The following is a 22,787-nucleotide window of genomic DNA, read 5'->3' as shown; positions in this document are numbered from 1 at the left end:
CATTGCTGTGTGTTCATTCATTGATCAGTGTAGCCGATGTACGTGTTCATTCCAAAGTTCAACTTGGTATAAGAATTGTAAATTCAACTAACAAAAGTATTCGAAGTACCTACAAAGATACGAAATTGTGAGACTGAAACCTTTGTCGTTTTACCAGACTAAAAATGAGACTTTTAGTCAAGACTGTGGCGTGCTGCGTGGCAGTTTGCGTTGTCCTCATTTCTTCCTCTGCTTCTGGTAAGTTATTGACAGTATTAACTGAAACCACGTGTTAACGTATACTCACAATCAAGTAAGGTGCGGCCATTTGAATTAACTTTATTTCACTGATTCAAGGAAAAGAAGTAGTTTTTAGAATTCGAGCGAACGGACTATTTTTTGGTGAAAATATGAATGTCTGGTGTTGTTGGCGCGCATTCGGTAAAGATATAAGCGCTAAGCCGGTCCGAGACATTAGCTTATCAATTCACGACAATTGACTGAATTCTTCGAAAAGACTTATATTTCATGTCGGTTTACGTTTTAGAATCGTTTGGACACTAGATTTGGTCGCTTGAGATTTTTTCGAATATTTTACACATTTTTTCATAGAATTTCGTTATAAGTAGCTCTGTTGACTGTTGTGACGGCATTGTCCCGGTGATGTGTACTATTCAGTCGCGAATTTATTGACTAAATGATTAAATTCTTTCATTTCATAAAGCTGTGCGTTTCTTTTTTCTTGACAAGTACCATAACTCATGTTTAATTTTATTTGTATATCCCAGGTCTTCAGAAAGAAAGTAGGCGATCAGAATATATTCGGTCGGCCAGGCGACAAGTTCATTGACGATAGCGCGCAATTTGTAGTTTATGCAAATTTTGCCAACCGTGGGCGTTTTACGCATTTCATTGATGAGAATGTTTCATTACCATTCGTTATCGAAAGGAAGTCAATATTGTGTTTTCTTAAGTCTTTGCCGTCCGCGGGGGCATTTTCATCCATTTACCGCCAAACACAGTCTCGATCTCATAGTACACAATTAGTTCATAAACAAAAGAAGTGACAAAATAATAGCACATGAGTGAAATAATTCCCGCGCGTTTTCAAAGGTGTCGTACGTCGCTTTTGTTTTCTTGTACAGTAGTTTGAAAACTAACGATTTGTGAAATAATTATTGTGAAGCCATGTGACCAGTTAAGCGTCGTTTGAAATATTGTTAGCGTACATCTTATTGAGCGAGAGACGCGGAAAAATTTCCTCCTGACTCGCGAGTATTCGCTCTGTTGTCTATTACCTCAGAGTTCTGCTTCGCTTCAGTGAGACTGAAAGATTTCATGAATGTTCCGGTTCGCGCCACAGTCCAGTATAACTTCCTGCTGCGTGTTTCACTCTTCATGAATATTTTGCCGCGTTAACGATGACCTTTATAATGTTACATGCTTTGATCACAAGGAAATTGATTACGATCAACTTTGAGCTCGTGCTATTGCATCAGCTTCAACTCTCGGTAAATATCAATTCAAATTTTTGTGAGTTGTGGTTTTCATTTTTCCTTTGTTAAACTGGTACCTGTGGGAACTCTGATCCTTGACGTTCTTTAGAAAACCCATCGATAAAATATAACATGAATGTTGAGTCTCTCGCCAGCTTTCGTGTTGTCAAACAGACAGAGAGATTCAAAGATGTCTAATTTGCTGCATTAAAAAGGATGAGAGAGAGAACCACTCCCACAGACAGTTTATTTATTCACTTAAATGAAAGATTCTTGACATTCCGAACGATTTAGAGAGGTGAACCGTGTCATGTCAGGTGTGTCGATCAAAACCGCAGTATGATCAATTCGTCCCAGGGCTCCCTCCATTTCCAATATGGCGGCTCAGTGTGAGAACCTATAAAACTCACAGCTGAGGTAAAACAAAGGAAACAAAAACGACAAAACAATACAGGAAAGGCAAGGTTCTTACACCAAGGTAAACCCCAAAAGAGACTCTTAAAGCTATGAGAACTTCAAACAGCACCCCTCTCAGTCTGATATGTGAGAAGTTTCTAACATGTCCAGCAGCATTTTTTGTTTAAATGAGTGGCATTGGTCTGTCAGTGAAGTCCCCTCTAAATTACAAACATAGGGTAATGGAACTAGGTCAGCATTTTGTCCACTGGTCTAAGTACAACATAGTTTGCGCAATCTGTTCCACAACTGCCTAGTTATATCACTCCACAAGCTAGATCACAATGACTTGATTATTAATATTTAGCCTTTTTACCACAAGGCAGTGATTGTACGTTTAAGTACATATAGAAATAAGTGCCCGTAGCTCCATGTTCACGTTCATGATCACTAGCTAGCACGCAATAACAGCTGTAACTCTCGCAATTTTGTTTTAACTTTAACAACTAGAAACTACCCCAGAACCATACCCTTGTGCGGATAACCAGTTTTCCTGTAAGAATGAAAGATGCATTGTAGCTCGTTGGCGTTGTGATGGAGAAGATGACTGTCGAGATGGTTCTGATGAGGAAGGATGCCGTAAGTTATTTGGCAGTTTTGTGAGATACTTGGTGTGGTATGTTGTGTTCTATTGGGTGGTTCATTTGCTTTTGACATGAGTATTTTGCCATATTATTCTTCTGTAAATTTAATCCATTAGCCCAATTTCATTATATTAAAATTCAGCCTGAAACAATAAACCCATATAAACTCTACAATTTATTCCCCGGAGCCTCACAGTGATGTTTATTGTTTCAGGCTGAATTTTAATTAAAGTTTTACAACATAATTGTAAAACGCAGTTAATGGAGCGTGACGCTCTTGAGCTCAGTTGTTACTGTGTCAACAGTTTAGCATTACGTAATGCAAATTGGTCATGGATGTACTTTTACTCTCCTTGTACAATACCTATTCTTCTAGCATGTTGCAATACCGTCTGTTACATTTATATCCTTCGTTTTGTATGGCTAAAAGGTATAAATACCTCTATTCATGTCTCGTTCAGCGCTACGTGAATCTCATGTATTCGATAGTACTTTACTTGCCATTGGCTTAGTCCTAGATATATGTCTAACTATAAAAGGTCTAGTAAAAGTCCGAGTATCACTCGCTTGCTGTATTACCTACTGTAAGGTCTACCTCTAGTGTCTCTATTTTGTAATTCCCACCCTTCCCTCCCTTTGGAGGTTTGGTTGTTGTTTTTTCCAATAAATTTGGGTTCACCTCTCAGGTTCGCGTTCGGTTAAGTCTCGCAGCGACTTCCCCAAGCTTTGTGTTTTTAGGCTATTTTTAGCTCTATAACCTTGAAGCTCGTTATATGCTTTTATCCAGCGCATGCCGGCGGAGTCGGCTCGTAGCGCTGCGGATATATTAGGCTTGAGCTGGTTTTAAAAAATGCCAATACTCTTTGCACTATGCTGGCCGGAGGTTTCAGTTCGTAGTGCCGTGGAGAGTTAGGCCATTAGATTGTTTTAGTTTTGGACCTGCCTACAACTTGTCCGATCCAGCGCTGGTCATTAATACAGTTTAATAGCGCTGGGGAGATAAGTAAGGCTTTATGGTCACGCTATGGGAGTCGTCTGTCACGCCGATCGCGGAGCGGTGTTCCCCCTTTACGCCAAACATCACGTTGTTATTATTTGTCTGTTGAGATCTCTAGTTAACTTAATGGTAATAGGAACTGCGACATTAAACGGTCAGTATAAAATGCAGACTGCAGACTGGGTATAAAATGCAGACTAGGTATAAAATGCAGACTGCAGACTGGGTATAAAATGCAGACTGAGACCAAAACCGCCTCTTCGTCAAATACAGGATACATTTTGAATTTTTTAACTTAACTTACACTAGTGTCATATACAATCGTCTTTCGAGATCATTTCCCATAAAATTGACATTATTATATTGTTTTCGAAAAGCATCAACCTTGAAATAAACAACCGCAAAGCATTATGTAAGCAATAACCCGGACACATGACCTTTACTTCGCACGTGGTTGATCTTTTCGCCGTTTTGCGTCAACATGACATTGGCGACATCGGTAAGTGGCAGTCAGGGTGGCAGTAAAATAATGCTTTTTGAATAAAATATGTCTTCATGTATCGCTAGAATACTGAAGGTATACAATTTGTCTTTGACAAACCTCGTTAATATTCAAAGAAACTAGTTAAAATCTGGCGAGGTCAAATTGCTTGCCCCCTCGGAAATCAAGTCAATTATGAAAACCGTCATGGGCGTAATTGTTTACGAACTAATGCAAAGCGATTAAGCTTGAGTCTTCTTTGTGAAGAAAGGGCCTCAGGAAATGAAAGCTACCAAATCGAGATAAAGAAAAAAACTGTTGAGAAATGGGTCAAAAATAAGGTTAATTTCGTGCGAGATGATCTCGGAAATGTGATTGTGTGACACTGGGGCTAGTTGAAAATTGAAAATGTATCCTGTATTTGACGAAGAGACGGTTTTGGTCTTAGTCTGCATTATATACCCAGTCTGCAGTCTGCATTTTATACCCAGTCTGCAGTCTGCATTGTGTGGTTCCAGAAAATATCCATACCCCCACCACGGAGGGAATTGAAAATTCCAGAGGGGAGGAGGGGTGAATGGTTGGATAAGCTTCCAGAGGGTCAACTTCACGTTCATGTCAGACATAGTTGTTCAAAATAGTAACTTACCAACTTAGCCAACTCGTACATGTTTCTTGAAGACGTTACTTTGTTTAACTGTTTTAAAGAAACCCTTGTTACATTAAAAACACGTTTCACAGTTCTCCGAAAAGCCTTTCTAAGCGAAGTAGTCCAAGTGAGACAAGAAATCCATGTCTGCGTTGCGTGACTCAGTTATTATAAAACTGTTGTTTGTGAAACTTTCTTGCGTAGAAAAATATTGTTCACTGGCAACAATTGAAATATCTGTATCAATGTTTAAAAGGGAAACTTTTGTATGGCTATAAAGTGAAAGCCCCAATTTTACATAAAGCATTGAAATATTTGTTGTTATTTTGTATGTTGTGTAAAGTTACGGGCAAAGGTCAATTCCCGCAGTCAATTATAACTGGTTTGTCAAAACTGACCCGTGTTAAATTTTATTTTGTCCAAAGTATTCCAACTCAAAGTCCAAAACTACTAACTTAATTTCTATGCCAAAATTCAACAAAATAGAGCCAATTCGACATTATTTTGATGCGTTATTGATCTCATACAAAATTTGCATGAGAACGTGAACATGCTAATTTCGTTTTGCGGCTCGATTTCGTCTGCGGTTTCAAGTTACGATCTGAAAGATCTATTTGTCTCCCTGCCCTGCTAATGCTTATTTTGTCCAATACTAAAATAACTAGACTGAATGATTACCATGAGAAATATCGATTGAGTAGAACTAAAGCGATAATCAAATACTTTTGATCTCCTACAAATTTGCATAGGAACGTAAACATGACATATGCAAATTAAATGAAAATACATTTTTGCATTGCCGGACTTATTCTAACAATTTAGATTTGAAATCTTCAGCGAAGCTAAACGGTAAAGTTTGATGTCAATGACCACAGGTAAATATAAAACACAACAATTATTTCAGTATCAAGAGCTTTTTGGCAAACTCTACCGGTGAAATTGAACAGCGCGCGCGCTCTTCAATAACGCATATTTTTTCCTCGTGTAGGCAGTTCTTGATATTTCTGAAATGTTCACATCAAACTGATTGTTGAGGCGTTCTTTTGAAATAAAACTTTTCCAGAGGGGGGTGGGGGTGTATTCTGTATTTGAGGAATTTCCGAAGGGGTGGGGGGGTCAAAAAAATACCTCAAAAATGGAAAATCCTGGGGGGTGAGGGGGTCCTATGTGAAATTCCCTCCGTGGTGGGGGTATGGATATTTTCTGGAACTACACATTTTATACTGACCGATTTTAATATATCAAAATCGGGCTATCTATATTGCGTGAGTTAAATACTGCTATATTTGCTAGCTACAATTTTGTAGCTAGCAATATGCTAGAATTTGCGCTCATAGCTTTGTTTATATCTAGTAGCTGAAAGCCTGATTAGCTAAATCAATCTGTTGACACTGCATATTTTAGTGGTCAAAGTTGCTAAAATGATAGGTGATATCAGTTTTTGTTTTATTTTTTTTTTTTGTATAGCCGCTCAGACCTGCCGTCAAGATCAGTTCCGTTGTGACAATGGACGGTGTATCTCCAACGCATGGGTGTGTGATGTGGATAATGATTGCGCTGATAATTCAGATGAGAAAAATTGTGGTATGTTTTGCGATGTCAACTGGAGCCTTTTGAAAATGATTTGTTTGTATTGATTGGAGTCCCAAAATGATGTTGTACTCTATTCCAAACGAAACTGTCAGTTTGTTGTTTCATGATTTTGCACGAAATCGGCTGCCAACTCTGAGTGAAGAAAGAAATTTTTTGGCATAGTGGAACATGCATCCTTTCAGACTTATAATATTGTTGGAGAAGATGCGAGTTGGAAAATGAATAGGTACCCTGTTGTTTGGTGATGTAGGCTTCAAAGTTTTCAATAATGTCTTTCTCGCCCACCAAAATAACCACTTGTTTGAGGAAAATCACTTTTATCATGGCACTGGATGTATTTGTTACACAGATGTATAGTTAATGCATCTGCCAGTGCAAAGTGCTTATTGCTTGTTATTTTGCAAACAAGATGCACCTCACACTTAGGTAAGTCAAACACCTAAACAGTCAAATCCAACCTAAATTTGACACTGGTCCTGACATCATAAGCATTATAGTACGAATTAAAATCAGACAGCTAAGTCAAATCAGAAAGCCCTGTATGGCCTGGCAAAATATTAACATTCATTTGGTATTCGATTCAAACCCATGACCTTGTTCTAATTTTTTTGTTTATATCTTTGTGACTGTATGTCCTGTTGTCGCAAAATCAAACATGATTTTTATCAGTTTACAAAATCGAAGATGTATAATCATAGAGTGGGTTATGTTATTTTTGTTTTCATCTTTTCTTTTTGGATTTTTCCATTTCCATGAAATCATAGGAATATCTATAAGTTTTGTTGATATAACTCCAGCTTTGATCATGGTTAAGCTTGTTAGTTTCTTGCAAGTTTTAATTCTTTTGTTTTTCAGGTGAACCATAATATAAACACTCTCACTTTGGTTATGTGCTTTCAATAATATATTTTTCTATTTTTTTCTCAGATCGAAACATAACTTGTGGCCCTAAAGAATTCAAATGTGCAAATGGCAAGTGCATCACAGGCAGCTGGAAGTGTGACAGACAAGATGACTGTGGTGATGGCTCAGATGAAAATGACGATGTGTGTGCAGCAGGAGGTATGAAGCAAAAGATAGCAAACAACTGCTTATTCTAAAATCTTCTGGTTAATTTGTGTGGTAAGTAAAATGTGATGAATTTTTTCAGCTGCAGGAACGTGCCCATCGGGTGAATTGACTTGCGGCAATGGCCACTGTGTGTCCCGTTCCTGGGTGTGTGATGGAGACAATGACTGTGGGGACAATTCAGATGAAGCACCTGAGCATTGCGGTGAGAACAACTCTTATGATTGTAAGGTTATTTTTAAAACCAGGAAGAAGGGAAGTCTCTACAAACCCTTGTGAGATCAACCACCTTTAAATTCTTTGAGTTCAATTTGCTTCAAAATTTACGTACCAGGAAAGCTTTGTTCCTTTTTTTTTTTTTTTTTGCAGAAGTTTCACATATTTGAACAGCTGAGTGGGATAATTTCAACCATATGAATCATTTAATGATCATCATTTGGTTGAAATTTTAAATTTTAAAATAATCTACCAGACTCAGAACCTTGGAATCTATGCACAGATGTTCTTAGATATTTTCATACAAGAACAACATGAAGATTTGATCAAGTAAATGAAACAAAAATTCTGTCATTTATACTTTAACCAAAATTTAATGACTGGAAGCTGCAGCACAAACTAAACAGATTTTTGTGTAGGGAATTAACTTGTGATGGAATGAGACTCATGTCAACAAAACATTGGTTTGTTGTGTGAATTTTTGATCTATTTCTCACTCTTTCAGATTCTAAGACCTGCAGCAGCAACCAGTTTACTTGTCGTAATCGCAATTGTATCCCTCTGCGCTGGAGATGTGATGGAGATCCAGACTGCCCTGACAGCTCTGATGAAGAAGGGTGCGTGACTGTCAAACCACCCATCCCAAGTTGCTCAGAAAAAATGTTCCGTTGTACAGATGGAATTTGCATCCAAGGTCACTGGCGCTGTGATGGAGAAGATGATTGTTCTGATGGCGCTGATGAGCAAGGATGCCGTAAGTTTGTTATGAATACTGAAGCATTCTAGTGGCACCTGGTGAGCGCCACTTAAATATGAAAATGGAAAAAGGCATCTGTATGTTTTATCTGTGACATTGGAATTATCATGTTTCGTTCAAATGTTGGGGAAAAAATTCAAATATTTCGTGGCACAGTTTTAGCTTACTACCCAGAAACACCCCTGGACTCTCAGTGGTTTTTTATTATTCACATTATGTTTGATCTACAAGTCAAAATAATAGTCTGGAATCCTGAAACAAAGGTATAGTTTTGTTGACTTAGTCTAACAATGGTCTGTAACTTTCACAGCGACTGGTAACTGCACCAGCAGCCAGTTTACTTGCCATAATGGTGACTGCATTCCAAATACGCAAAGGTGCGATGGAACAAACAACTGTAATGATGGATCTGATGAAAGCGGCTGTGGTGAGTTTGATAATAAACTTGTTTTGAGAATGATGTTTATTATTCAGTGAGTGACAAAGGCATACTCGGAAAAAAAATATAAGTGCTCCTATCAGGAGTCGAACCTAAGACATTCCGATTACTAGTTTGGATACTACAGGAGACTCGTGGGAACTAAGGCCATTAAACTAGGTTCATGGGACAAACATCCTGCATACTGGTAGGATTGAAATGTCATGTGTGGCATATGTGCAATTGAATAAATGTAATGGAATGTTTTTTTTTGTTTACCAAAGATTGAATTGCCTAGACTGTTAAATTGCAAGTTTAGTTGCAAATGTGACTTGTGCCTGTGATCATCAGTGACATTTTTTGCCCAAACTTGTCTCCAACATTTTTGTGTCACCATGTACACATTAAGAAATTATCTACTTGGGTTGAGATTTTTGGATCAAAATCTTTAATGCTGGTATTGATGATTTTTTTTTGTTTCAGAATACTGAAATAAATTGTTGTAAACTTTTTTTCAACAGCTAACTGTACGTCGAATGAATTCAAGTGTGGAAGTGGAATTACAGCGAGCTGCATTGAGAAAAGCAAGGAATGTAATCACAGGAGAGATTGTCCTAATGGGGAGGACGAACATCCAAACTGCAGTAAGTTCTAGATTTTACGAATCAAAATGGCTTAGAAAGGTCCAGAGTTTGGGGAGGGGGTGGCTGGGTACAGGCGATCTGAATATCCTGTTTCATTTTATTATTAATACTCATGTCTAGCCTCCAAGAGTTCCTTGGCAACTCTTTCCGCTTTGCTTTTTCTGCTGCAAAATAATTAATTTCTAGCATTCCTCTTTGCATTCCCTAAGCGCCCCTGTTGGGTTTCTTCTGTCTGGTACTGTAGCTTATGTTTGTTTGTTTTTTTTCAGATATCAATGAATGTATGGATCATAATGGCCATTGTCAACATATCTGTAATGATCTAACAGTTGGCTATAAATGCTCGTGCCATGAAGGGTACAAGCTGGGTGAGGACCAGAGAACATGTGAAGGTAATGGTTGTGTATTAATCCCAAGTGGGAATTATCAATGATAACAATACAGAGTTATTAATTAGAAATATACATTTTTTAGATTAATAATGTCATTGAATAAGCCAATTTCTCTATGAAGACATTTTAAATTTACTACAGCTACTAGAATCCTTAATTTTTTTTGTTTCCTTTTGGAAACTAATTCAATGGATCAACTACCTGAATTTACACTGCAATTTAATAAGAAAGGGGAAACTAAATGAATTTTTGCGATTATAGTTTTTTTTTTTTTTTTTTTTTGCCATATTAATGGCCTTTGTGATTAGTGTGCTTTACATAAGAGTACTTTCCACATCGGCCGACCAGTCGGACTGGTGAAGCCTGTAAATAGGAATTAGCAGCATTTTAAATGGCTGATGCTACAAAATCTTTAAAATGGATTATTCTGAAAATAGTATGATATGAAAGGGCTGGTCTGGTGTTTAACCAAGCCTAGAAATTTCCTGTTTGTGTACTGGCCAGTCTGGCACAGCAGTCCTGCATGGCAGATGGAAAGCACATTAGATTATGGTCACAAAGTTAAGCCTGACATACTGTTAATTTTTTGCCATTTGAAGATATCGATGAATGTCATGAGTATGCATATGGTCAGTGCAGCCAGGGATGTACCAACACAAAGGGAAGTTACAAGTGTTCCTGTTTAGCAGGGTATGGCTTGGAGGGGGATGAAAAGACATGTAAGGCAATAGGTAAGTAACAACATCCTTCAAATTCTATAATTGTAGTCACTTTAGCTACACGTAAGTTAACAATCTGTTACCCACCAGCTAAGGTTGATATTGAATAATTAAAGTGTAGTCATATTAAAATCAAAATCAATGTCCTAGCATAATGTGACATTTTCTGAAATTTCCAGCTGTAGGATGGTGTGAGGGTGATTCCCTGGAAATTTAAGTTGTCATGAAAATTTTGTCAAGTGTTTTTTAGATTTTATTTTTCCCTAGTCTACAATGTATGATTTTAAGAAATATAATAAAAAAGATAGGTCATTGTGTCTGCAAATTTTAAAGAGCTACAATCCATTCAGTTTATCCCATAGTCGCTTGCAAAAATCAATTATTATTATTTTTTTATCAGTACTGTTATTGCTCTGTCTGGTGGTAACAGAAGGTACATTCATTTGATAAAGCACAACTTAGAAAAGCATTATATAGAATGTATGAAGCAAAATCGACAATTCAAAATAAATTTCTTGGCAGGGAAGCAAAAATAGTGTGAAGCAGTATTGGTCAAAACGTTTCTTGCATGCGAGTTCTCAGTATCACAATGTTATGCCTGTGAGTGCTGCTTGTATTACTGATAACCCACTTCTGTCGTTAATTTTTTCTAAAACAATTGAAGGGCTGGGGGCATAACCGCCTTATGTCGAATGTTGGGCTGTTTTTTTTTTTTTTTTCGGATATGTCTCAATTTTTGCATGTGGGCTTCGTTTTAGTCAACAAAAATTGACTAAAATTATTTTAAACGTAATAGCTAAGTTAGAGTAACAAGATAAAATAAAAAAAATAAAAATAGATAGGCCACAGTGCTTGTTTCCGAGAAAATAACCATTTTAGAAATTGGCTGGGCTTAGCATCGAAGAAAACAGACCATGCTTTCAACTTGCGCACGTTTATGGCATAACAATGCACAATGCAATTCAGTGGAATCGCCTTAAAAGAAACTGAGAGCATTGAAAGGGGCTCAGGAGTTTTTGTTAGAAATGAAAGTCAGGGACTCTTATAGAATTTAGAATAAAACTGAAAGCAATAGTTAAAAGCACTTTGGTATGAACCTTTGATGGCAAAGTCAAATCGCATGCAGAAAATATATTTTATCAATTTTACCTTTTTCTTCACACAGAGAATACTCCATACCTGCTTTTTTCAACCCAGCACAGCATTCGTAAGCTGGCAATTGGACGCTCCGATATCAATGACTACCAGGATGTTGTCAGTGCTCAGAAAGGAATTATTTCACTCGATTATGACTATGAGAGCAACTATGTGTACTGGACGGATATAAGAGATGAGAGGATTTGTCGTGCTCAAATGCCTGGTCGAGGGTCAATTCCAGGTATTTATGGCACATGTAGCAGTGCTTGGCTCTATGTTGTGTTTCATCACATATCAAACATGGAGAAGAGAGTTGAAAATACCAAGCGTAGCAGAGTATTTTTTGACGAACTTTGAGGTTTTTGATAGTGTGATGAAACACTGTGATTGAGTGTTTGATATAGCTTCTCAAACCAACTGATTTTGAAGGGGAAATTGAGGATGCAAAAACGAGGAGTTTTTCATCAGATATCCAAACATGTCACGGTGCATGATTTCCTTTGTCTTTGGCTTTTGAATCATTAATGAGTTTGAGGAGTTGTATATAAATACTGTAATAAATGAAAAGGTCAGGATCTTAGCATCAGTTAAGTGACAGTTGTTCAATGATAAAAGAAATCTGACAGTGTTCTAACTGCGCCAGTCACCTTATGGCCGGAGGTCTATATAGCAAGTTATTCCGATGTTTAGCCTCAAGTTTAGTAGGGGTCACTAATTGAAAAATTTTGAGGCTTGGTGAGATGTTGAACTTGCATTTCTCTCTGGAAGCCACAGATTTTTTTTGTTTGTGAAAGTGTGAGTCTGACAGTGTATGTTCCTGAGTCTTAAAGACTTGTATTGTGAAAATAGTCAACTAAAATTTTAGAAGGTTTAGAATGTTTTTTTTGTGAATTAGATCCTTTGTCACCCCTTTTTGAATTGCCATATGATTATAGTTCTCAGAAGGCAGCCACGACCTTTATTTGGTTAGCTGATGTCCAGGCCAGGCACATTTAGCTCCCATTTGTATTCTACAATTTAAAAGAAACTCATCTAATACAAGGCCAATTTATATTTTATGCAATTTCATGTATGCAAGATGGTGTGTTTCACTGGATAATTTTGTACACATTGAACAGTATGTTATGTAGCAGAGTGTGTTTTTTTTTTTTTTTTCATTTGAAAAACATTTGCACTTTTGGAATGTCCGATAGTATTGAAACACTTCTTAGTGTTTTAGGTGTTCGATGTCTTTTCGAACTAGTTATTAACTAAACAGAAAATGGAAGGTTATGAAACTCGATCACTCTTTCATTTTTTTTCTTTTTTGCTTAAATGGGGGTAGATTATTAGTGAATGTGAGAGGTGAACCCTTCATTCAATTTGTTGTGTGATTTGATTGCAGCTGACTGTGATCAGATTGTCTCTGATGTTCACACTCCTGATGGCCTCGCTGTTGACTGGGTGGCTAAAAAAATGTACTGGACTGATGGCGGCTATAACATGATTGAGGTGGCAGAACTTGACGGTAGACACCGACTCACCCTCTTTAGTTCCGGAGTTGATGATCCCAGGGCAATAGTTGTGGATCCTTCCCATGGGTATGTTGCGATTATAAAAAAGTGAGGCAAATATATCTGCTGGCTGGGATTTGTTGTATTGGTAGTTTAATACTTGTTGCAAATCAACATACAGTAGACACCTAACTGTACTAGTGGAAACCATTTTTTGGGCTGCATTTGAGTGTCCGCTTAGGAGATGTGTCTACTTTTGGAAGGTTAAAAAAATGTGTTCCGGATAAAATAGGGGTCTCAGATCAAAACCCCAAAAAGCTGGCCCTCTCACCCAGCCAATTGAATGGTAAACTAAAGAAGATGTAGAGAGAGCTAGAGCTATTGACCCCCCTCCCCCCCTTCAAATTTCTTCAATACCTCCCCTATCTTTGAAAGTTATCTGGAACACTGTTAAGAAAGCGGTGTTAGTTTGTGGCTGGGACAACACTGGAGTGTTCACTTTGGAAAAGCCTTTTTTAAAGTTGGACTACGTAATATGATTTACAGTAAATAAAAATTATCAAAAGTTTGTTGTGACACTTCAAGTCTTCTAGTAGCTACAATATTGAAGAATTTTAGGGTCAAGCACTTTTAAAGTACATCTTTGTATATTTCTTCATACATGAGCAGTATTACAGTAGTAGAGGCAGTTCTGGAAGTAATTTTCTTGCTTAGTGCGGCATATGTCCTATATCCAAGTTGTTATTTGTGTAGGATGTGTTGTAAAATAGTCCACACAACACGCCCTCATTTATTTTAAGAAGACACAACTACATTGGCATACTTGATGTAATAAAGCTTAAATGTCAAAGCATTATTTGGTGATCTCAAAACATACAACAACTTTAGTTTTTTGACTCAAGTGATGGAACATATCAAGTTCAGAGAGTGTTTTACATAAAACTTAAGATGACAAAGTGTCCTTCATATTTTGTACGCTACTTATAGCAGTAATCTTACATGGCCACTCTGACCAAACAAACTTTTTAATTTGACAGACATTTTGGTAATATGGCTGCATGATGAATGGCAGTTATTTCCGGCACTAAATAGTAACTTGGAATAATATGTCCGACAGCTCACGATCCTTAAAAACAATTTCCTCTTTTTACAAAGCTACGCGTCGCCGCAGATTCTAGTTGTTATTATTGTATTTATTATTTCAAGATAATGTATTATAATTTTTTGTTAATTTATTATTGTTAGGTTATTTATTTTCCTTGGCAAATTAGCACATCTTGTTGCTAGAGGTCTAATCCGCCTCATTCATCCCGAGGGTAAATAAATAAACAAATAAATGTATGTATGTATGTAACCAATCAATCACATTGCATGGTTGATTAATAGGTACCTGTTCTGGACGGATTGGGGCGAAAACCCAAGAGTTGAAAGGTCGGGCATGGATGGAGACCCAGCAACAAGACAAGTGATTGCCTCTGGACAGATTGGCTGGCCAAATGGATTGGCTATTGATTATACCCTGCAAAGAATATACTGGGCTGATGCTAGGTATATTTCAATGATTCAATTTATTTTATTGTCAACAGAAATGGAAATAAGTTGGACCCCCTTTGCAGGGGTTTCATTAAGATTTTGAACAGTTGGGGGCACGAATTAGTTACCTTGGATATGTTCTTATATTGAAAGCATTGGTTGAGATGTTAAAAGCAGCTGGGCAAAGTTGTCTTCACGGACGGCCAATTTACCCAGTAGCTGGCCCTTTGTGAAACCTCTACCTTTGCATGAAAAAAGGTCTCTGAAATCTCTGAAGTGTGCCTACTGGGCCTTCAAAGGCCAAGTTTTAGAATCAGGGTTGCCATTACCAGGGAAAAACAGAATCTTTTCAACGTCAGGAAAAAGTTGGAATTTTGGATTAAGTCAGGGAATTTCTAAATTCTACCTCAAAGTCAGTGAAAAGTCAGGGCATTTTATTTTTTGCTAGCCAACAGGTTTGGGAAAGGGTTTCCTTGTTGGCAAAGGTAATGTTGTTTCAAAAGACACTCACAAAGGACTGTGGTAAGTGGCAACCCTGTAAAAACCCTGGAGATTGCACTGCACAGTTTTCACGCATAGAATAATTATTTCTTCTAGGTTAAAGAAGATAGAATCAAGCAATTATGATGGCAGTGATCGTCGTCGCATTGCCAGCATCCTTCCGCAGCACCCATTTGGTCTGGGAGTGTTTGAGAACCAGCTGTACTACACTGATTGGTCCAAGTTTGGCAAGGCAGTCAGAAAGCTCAACAAATTCTCTGGACAGGACAGAGAGAAGATCAGAGATACTCCCTGGTCACACATGGACATCCATGTCTACCATCCCCTTCGTCAGCCAAACAGTAAGCCATTTGATGTTTGGAGCCTGCTGTTTAGTTACTGAATTTCCACTTGAACTAGCTAAGGCTATCTCTGATCTTATTGTTTACAAACTGATGTTTTCCTAATTAATGTTATCTGCATGTGTGCAATTAAGTTAAAACTTAATTAAACTTTTGGTACAGTAGACAGATGTTCTTGGGAGAACTGCTTTGGATAACAAACTTTCTTATATAATCCCTTGCTAATTTGTCAATACCTACCTTCCAGAATTTGTCATGTTTAATATTTGGACCAAAAAACATTTGTTTTGTTATGACTGAACTACACTTTCTGGAAGGTACTAAGCATGCTAAAGTATTCAGTTTCTATAGCCCACTTTGAAAATGAGTGATGGCCTGGGTCGAGAGTAACTGCCCAAGTGATTGTGGGATTGTTTGGGGGGACGCAAAAATGCGAAGATAATAGCCAACGTCCCCCCAAACCTTCCCACAATCGCTTGGGCAGCTACTCTCGACCCAGGCCATCACTCTTTTTCAAAGTGGGCTATTTCAGTTTATTGTTTTTGCCATAAGTTGTACAAAAACTAATTATTTAAACACTAATGATGAGGAAGCCCCAGGGAAGCCACTGGGCTTATAAGAAATGGGCTCCCTCAGTTAAGTAATTAGAACAGTATTTTCATGGTTACACGTGGGACCAAAATCAATGGCAGAGCTACAGTAAATCTTAAAAATACTGAAACACGAATGTGCTCTTTATTTCCTGTGGTAGTTCTTCAGCTGGCATTTTTTGTTTGACACAAAGCACCACTCTTGTCCATGGGCTCATTAGGATTTTGAACAGTTGGGTTAGCGGTTATTGCACCTAGGCAGGATAGTTAACTTGGGTCAACTAACGTAATGTTACTACACAATGAAACAAAACCAAACTTAGTAAACTTACTAATTTCGATGTGATCTTTCTTGCGATAGGGTTCATTATGACAATGAGTAAACTTCAGAACAGCAATCATTGAGTACAATGATCTGATAAGAACTGACTTTATTTTACCAGGCGTTAATAAATGCAGTAGCATAACTAAAATGTTATAATTTTTCAGAAAAGGGTTAATGTTATCGGACTATTCTACCTTCTTCAGGGACTAATCCATGCAAAGAAAACAATGGTGGATGCAGCCATTTGTGCCTTTTAGCTGTTGGTGGTGACGAGCGTTATACATGCCGCTGCCCTAATGGTATGAATATGTCAGCTGATGGTCTCAACTGCACTGGACAACCCTTCACAGGGCAACCAACCCCTGCACCAGTAACAACGTCAGTGACAACCCAGCATCCAGCTACCTCCAAGAGAACTGAACCACCAACTGGAACACAAAAAGCATCGGGTGGAACCAGACCCAACGGATCTGTAAACAAGCCTTCTAAAGCATCAGTCACGGTTCCAACACAGAGTCCAGCTACCTCAAACAGAACTGAACCGCCAAGTACAACACAGAGGCCATCAGAACCAGGAATTGTAGCAAGGAGAGAAGGTGAAGCTATTTACCATCTTGTTGCAAGTGTCCTAGTGCCTTGTTAAAGGTTTGAATAAAAAGGGAAATGGTGGGTTTGGATGCTTGAATTAGCACTGCATCCCAATAAATCTGAAATGAACTCAACCCGGTTGTCTGTGTAAAATTTCTATCAAAACAGGAGAAATGAGAGGATGTTCAACCATTTAGTACTTCTAAAGCAAATCTTATTCAAGGTTTGCATGAAATTAATAAGGGAATGGTGGGTGTGGGTGCTTGAAGCACTGCATCCCCATAAATCTAAAATGAACTCTACTAAGTTTTCCATGCATAATTTCTCTCAAGACTGAAGAAATGAGAGGGTGCTCAAGTCTCAGTACTTTTAACAGGTTTTTTGCCCTCAAAATAATAGGCATTAAACCACTTTATGAACAGGCTGATTTTGGGCATATTTTAATCTTATTTTCAGATGATGGATCAGAAAGGAAAGGTCTTTCTGGAGGTGTCATAGCTGGTATAATTCTTGTCGTGGTTTTCCTTGTTGTCCTTGCACTTGTGGCAATATGGTATGTGCGCCATCGTAACAAATACTATCAGGGCAAGAGTATCAGCTATTACAAAGACATGTCTACCAAGCCGCTGGAAGAGGACTTTGATGACGAGGAGTCCACCAAGATCTTTGGCTCTCGTGAAAAGGTGGAATTTGCTTAAAAAAGCATTAAAATTACAAAGGCAATAAGACCACTTGTTTTATGTTAAGATCGAAACAAGTGGTTAATTGCCTTCATAAAATGTAAAGACCCAAACAGGTGGTTTTATTGCCTTCGTACCTGAACTTGTTCCAAATCCAACGCTTTTGCTCAAGGAGCTCAAAGCTCAGAAGTTGTGATCCCAGCTTGGGGGAAATGGTATGCCCAAGCCAAAAGTTGATCTTTGCATTCCTGGGAAACCAGACTTGTGTAAGGCAACAGCACTAAAATCTTTCATAGAATCCAGTTAAGCATGCTTTTGTGCATTCAGGAGAGTCAGTCACCACAATCTTCAAATGGTGTTCAATCCAGCAAGAAAATGTTGTATATTTATCTCGATTCTGTGAGGGAAATATGGAACAATTTGAGGTATGATTTTTATAACTTATAACAATACCGGTTCAACCTCATTCCCAGGGTCTCTCCTCTTCACATCCCAGGGAGCGAGAAGAGGAGAGACCCTGGGAACAAGGTTGTCGCCAGTTCCCTTTGAGATGGCACTACACAGTTTAGTCATAATCATTGTATAACAAACCCTGCAGAGCAAGGTCTTAGTGGTGAATCACTATTCAGAACCTGATTGTCAGGGTGAGTCACTGAGATTCACTCTTATTATTGCCTCCTGGCACGTTAGGGTAACAGGGGGAAAAATATCCCCTGTTATATTTTCTCAAAAGCCAGGAAAGTGGTAATACAACCCTATCTGTTAACTATTAAGTTTAAAGCAAGTGTAAAGCAAGTGTGTTTGGGGAATATTACAGTAGTGCCATCTTCAATGTATTGTTTTTCAGAAAAAAAATATTGAAGTTATAACATTAAGTGGAATGTTAAATTTAAATTAATCTTATTTTATACAAGGTGGATTTAATTAACTTTCTCATATTCATAGTTTGCTATTATATTTTTCTCAATATATTTATTATAGTATTAATAAACACCCTGATACATCAACTTAATGATCGTTCAACTAACTTCTAATTATATTGTGTGCTACATATTAGAAGCTGAATATTTTCTTTAAAAAAAAAAAGAGGTGAAGGAGGCCAAAAAAGTGTTTATAAAATATCAGCTCAAGCAAGAACTGCAAAATAGTAGGACTACCTATTCGTTGTTTTTCTTTTTCTTTTTCAAACTTGGTCATCTTTGTGAAATCGTTGTGTTGTAATAGGCCATTTCCGAGTTGCTTTGAACCTCGTTATGAAAGCGAGGCTAAATGCAAAGGTTTTATTGTGAAAGGCTTTGCATTTAACCTCGCTTTCATAGTGAGGTTCACAGCAACTCGGAAATGTCCTATTCATCTTGGCGTAGTCTGACTTTCAGACATGAAGTGTAGCTGGTTTCTGTTGTTGTTAGCAAAGAGCATAAGGAAAAAAATGGCAATAAGCATATAGACCTACCTAATAGTATAGGCTGTCTTGAAAACCAGAAGTTTTCTGACACACTAATGTGATTATATAACAAGAACTTTTGAAGGATAGTAACTGGTAAGTTATTTGTTTTGACAAAGTGACGAAAAAAACTGATCGCTTTTCTTCCTCCAAAATTGCCCTTCAATTTGACGTAAAATTCTTTTGAACTTTGATCAGGATACGTATTAGTGTAAACTCTAAAAGACACAAGATCTTCAGTCTTGATCAGTTTTGAAAACATCGAGGTGTAAAACACACAAGGACACTGCACACGAATGTGCGTTTAGGTGTTTTAGTGAGTTGTATTCCAAATACATCTCCACATATTTTTACAGTAAGACTCCAGTGAAAGAGGAGGAACATTCCTCCAGCACTGGTTTTCATTCCCAGTTCTTGGCATGTTCATCAGCATGATGTAAAAGTTCTGGCAAATCTCATCCTTTGGTTACCAGGGAGAGGCCCGAGAATGCGGCATTCATCCCTCCTCCTCCTTGGCTATTTGTACAGGAGCGATCTCGCAGGCTTGTAGGGCAAGGCCAACGTTGATACCGGGTGAACCACCCAAACTAACAAACGTGTGCAAAAATAATGCAAACAATTATCGTTATATTTCGTTCTTTCAGCTTCACAATGCGTGAAAACGGAAATTCAAGAAAACGAAAAGAAGCAAAATTTTGTCGACGTGTCGCAGGCATTAAAAAAAAGACTTTCGAAAATTTCGCGAAAATTAGACAAAATTTCGTTTGAGCAAAAACTGGTTCGTCGTTGTTAAAAAGTACGAATTTTGTGGAAATCGGTCGCATTATTTTTGCACAGTCTTGTGCCTACTCTGGTCTGGAACGAAGAGTGCGACGCATCAGATTTCATATAAATATATGGATGTTTATATCTCGGAAAAGACGACAATTGTGTAAATAGTGTATATAACAAATGATGCTTTAAAATTGTTGTAGTAATCAAGAATATGGCCAGCAAGACTGTTTGACACTTGTTTGCATCTTCTCGTGTGAGCTTCAAGTTACTCCCATGCAAGGAAAGCCGAAAAAGTTTGGGTATTATGTAATATTTCATTTATTTATTTGAAAGGTTTTGTAATGACAACCGGAGCTGGCTTCAGTGTCAATTCTATTTTTCTAATCTTCCATAAATTTATAACCATCATGTTATGCTGGACATAGCCGATTTAATTCGTAATTAATTGCTAAGCTTCTTCGCTGCAAGGTTCGAGTGCATAGTCTTCTTATAAAAAGAAAATAACGCAATAAAAAAATTCTTGCTTAGAGCGGCCAGTTTTCAATTGAGTGTCGTAAAACCAAGTCCAAAGTAATTACTGTGGCCAATCGTAACAGATGTAAACAGGCGCAATGAACCAATCGGATCTCGAGGCAAATACGTGTAACAAGACATGATTGGTCAGTTGGTTTGGCTTCCCATTGGTTGAGAAAATGGCGCAAACTTTGCTAACCAATCATAAGAGCGCAGTAAAAGCAAAACCAAAGCAAACGCGAACTTAGTTTCGACACAATTTAAAACAACTATAAAAGCAAAGTATAACATTGGGCTGTTTGAATAGATCTCGGCTTTTTTTATTATTTCGCGGGGAGAGAACTCCATAAGAAGATGTACGCAAAGTATTGTTTTGATAAACTAGCTATAAGTATATAAATATCTTTGCTCACATTTAATACCATTGTCAGTGTTGAACGTATTTATGTGGAAGTAGCGTGAAAATTTACTTATTTATATCGTTTATCTATATAATTTTCATTTAACTTTCGATCAGTCACTTATTTATTGTGTAGTAAAACTGTAACGTGTAGGTTAGACTAAGTAAGAAGTGTTAGTAACGTTTTGTTTTCAGGGGTGAAAAGATAATCATTTAGCTCTGATCAGATGAAGACCTTGAAAGAATTGTGTGAAGCTTCAACTTGCAGCTGTGCTTCAAGCGCTGTGTTTAGTTTTTGTTGTGTTCTGTTGGGTTTTTGTGGCACTTGCCTGATGTGGATTATGGTTCGGATTTTGATCGACAGCCCACCTCTGCGGTGTGCAAGCGTCTCGTTGTGTGTTTTGTCTTGTATGGAACCATTATTTGAGATTTCACAAGAATTGAGGCACGCACGAGTGTAGTCACTTAAAAAAAAGGCGTGGCCTTGCCCGTTCACAAAGGTGCGAGTGCCTTTTATAGTTATAGCTCCATTCGGAGAGTGAACACCCAACAGCTGCCTTACAAGAGACGAGATCAGTGCCTGTCGAGTTGGTTGCAAGCGCTTAAGCTTCACTTTGATTAGTAGACAAGAACTTAGAACTAATTGCTTTTAACCAACCCTTGTGTGTACTAACACCGAAAAGTGGTCACCAGGGTTTCACTTTTTTCCTTTAGTGGTAATGTACATAGACTTTATACTGATTTAAATGTTGATAACATGGTTTCATACTGAAACTCAGTGAAGTAAGCAAAATTGCTACCTGTAGCATAATTTGTTATCTTTTATCAGTTGACGTTGGATGTGTAAGTATCTCAGTGTTGGACATATAAAATAAAACGTATTGAAGTTAGTGTGGACTTATTTGTTTTTTGATACATTCGCCTGATTTTGGCCTGGTGTGAACATATCTTGGGTTCCCACCAGACCCCATTATCACGCATTGTTTTGGCCCTATGTAAAAATGGCTGGCATTAAGGACGGTGCCTACTAATAGCGAATTATTTTTGCACGGTTTATCACTATGCGGGAAAAGCAGATCTTGGTAGCGGCTATTGAAATCCAAAAAGAAAATTGGGGGTAACCACGCATTTTTTAGAGATAACTAAGCAACAATTATTTTAAAAAGCAGCAAAATACAAAGCAATGTATGGCGCTTTTTTCCAAATTGAAGCTTTATTATTTCTGAAAAATGCATGGTTACCCCCAATTTTCTTTTTGGATACCAAAATCACTTGCTAAGTTCTGCTTTCTCTGCATAGTTTTGAAGCGCGCAAAAATATCCCTGTAATAGTAGGCACCACCCATAGGAAACCCGAGTATCTCCAGATGCGCAGTAACAATAGTAGGCACCGTCCTTTAAATATTATTTTCTTTCCATTCAAATTAGCCTTACTAACCTCGTTCTTGAGTTCAAAATCAAAAGGATTTTTACCTTAAACGAGCCTATTAGGACTAATTTGAATGCAGACAAAATAATATTTAAAATGACAGCCATTTTGCATAATGTCGATTGCTATACCATTTCCCTTTTGGGGTGCAACGACAGCACTGTCCTGTGGTTCTTCCCGTGAGCTTTCGTGCCTTTTCGTATATCTTCGGGAAAAGTCGGTGTAATTTCGGGATAACTCGGTTAGTTTGTTGTTAATCCGTGGGATGGGTACTTCTTGAGATTTGCTGAGGGCTCGTGTTTTCTTCACTGCAGCCCGGCAGCGATTCGTTTGTTGTACGAGAGGATTAATGCTATCTGCGATTCTTATGATTTTGTTCTTTTTAACTTTATTCCAATGTTTTATTCGTTCTAGTCAGTTTTAAATTCGAATAGGTGGAAACCGGAGATAAGAACTCCGCACACTTAAGTGTTCAGCACTTCAAAGCGGTGGGAATCAAGGCCAAGCTAACAGTGCAGCGCGTCGGGACTCGCATGGCTTGCTGCCTGGCATATTTGTATCATTTCCTGGCCAGAGACCTTTTTCTTTCAA

General features: G+C 37.9%; 1 protein-coding gene across 1 annotated transcript; it reads left to right on the top strand.

Annotated features, from left to right (window-relative positions):
- LOC146470024 (low-density lipoprotein receptor-related protein 8-like) lies at positions 1-21,658 on the top strand. The gene is made up of 16 exons (XM_085122096.1): positions 1-237; positions 2,382-2,510; positions 6,110-6,226; positions 7,163-7,297; positions 7,386-7,508; positions 8,025-8,273; positions 8,587-8,703; positions 9,216-9,338; positions 9,608-9,730; positions 10,330-10,461; positions 11,615-11,827; positions 12,971-13,166; positions 14,466-14,627; positions 15,210-15,454; positions 16,573-16,965; positions 17,414-21,658. The coding sequence occupies exons 1-16, from the start codon at positions 165-167 to the stop codon at positions 17,653-17,655; spliced, it is 2,772 nt and encodes a 923-aa protein (XP_084978222.1). The 5' UTR covers positions 1-164; the 3' UTR covers positions 17,656-21,658.
- The last annotated feature ends 1,129 nt before the right edge of the window (positions 21,659-22,787 follow it).

This window comes from Pavona decussata, unplaced genomic scaffold (genome assembly GCF_977016875.1).
Source record: "Pavona decussata unplaced genomic scaffold, jaPavDecu1.1 SCAFFOLD_114, whole genome shotgun sequence".
In the NCBI taxonomy this organism is placed as follows: Eukaryota; Metazoa; Cnidaria; class Anthozoa; order Scleractinia; family Agariciidae; genus Pavona; species Pavona decussata.
The sequence above is the reverse complement of the archived record's forward strand: the minus strand, read 5'-3'. Positions and strand labels throughout refer to the sequence as shown.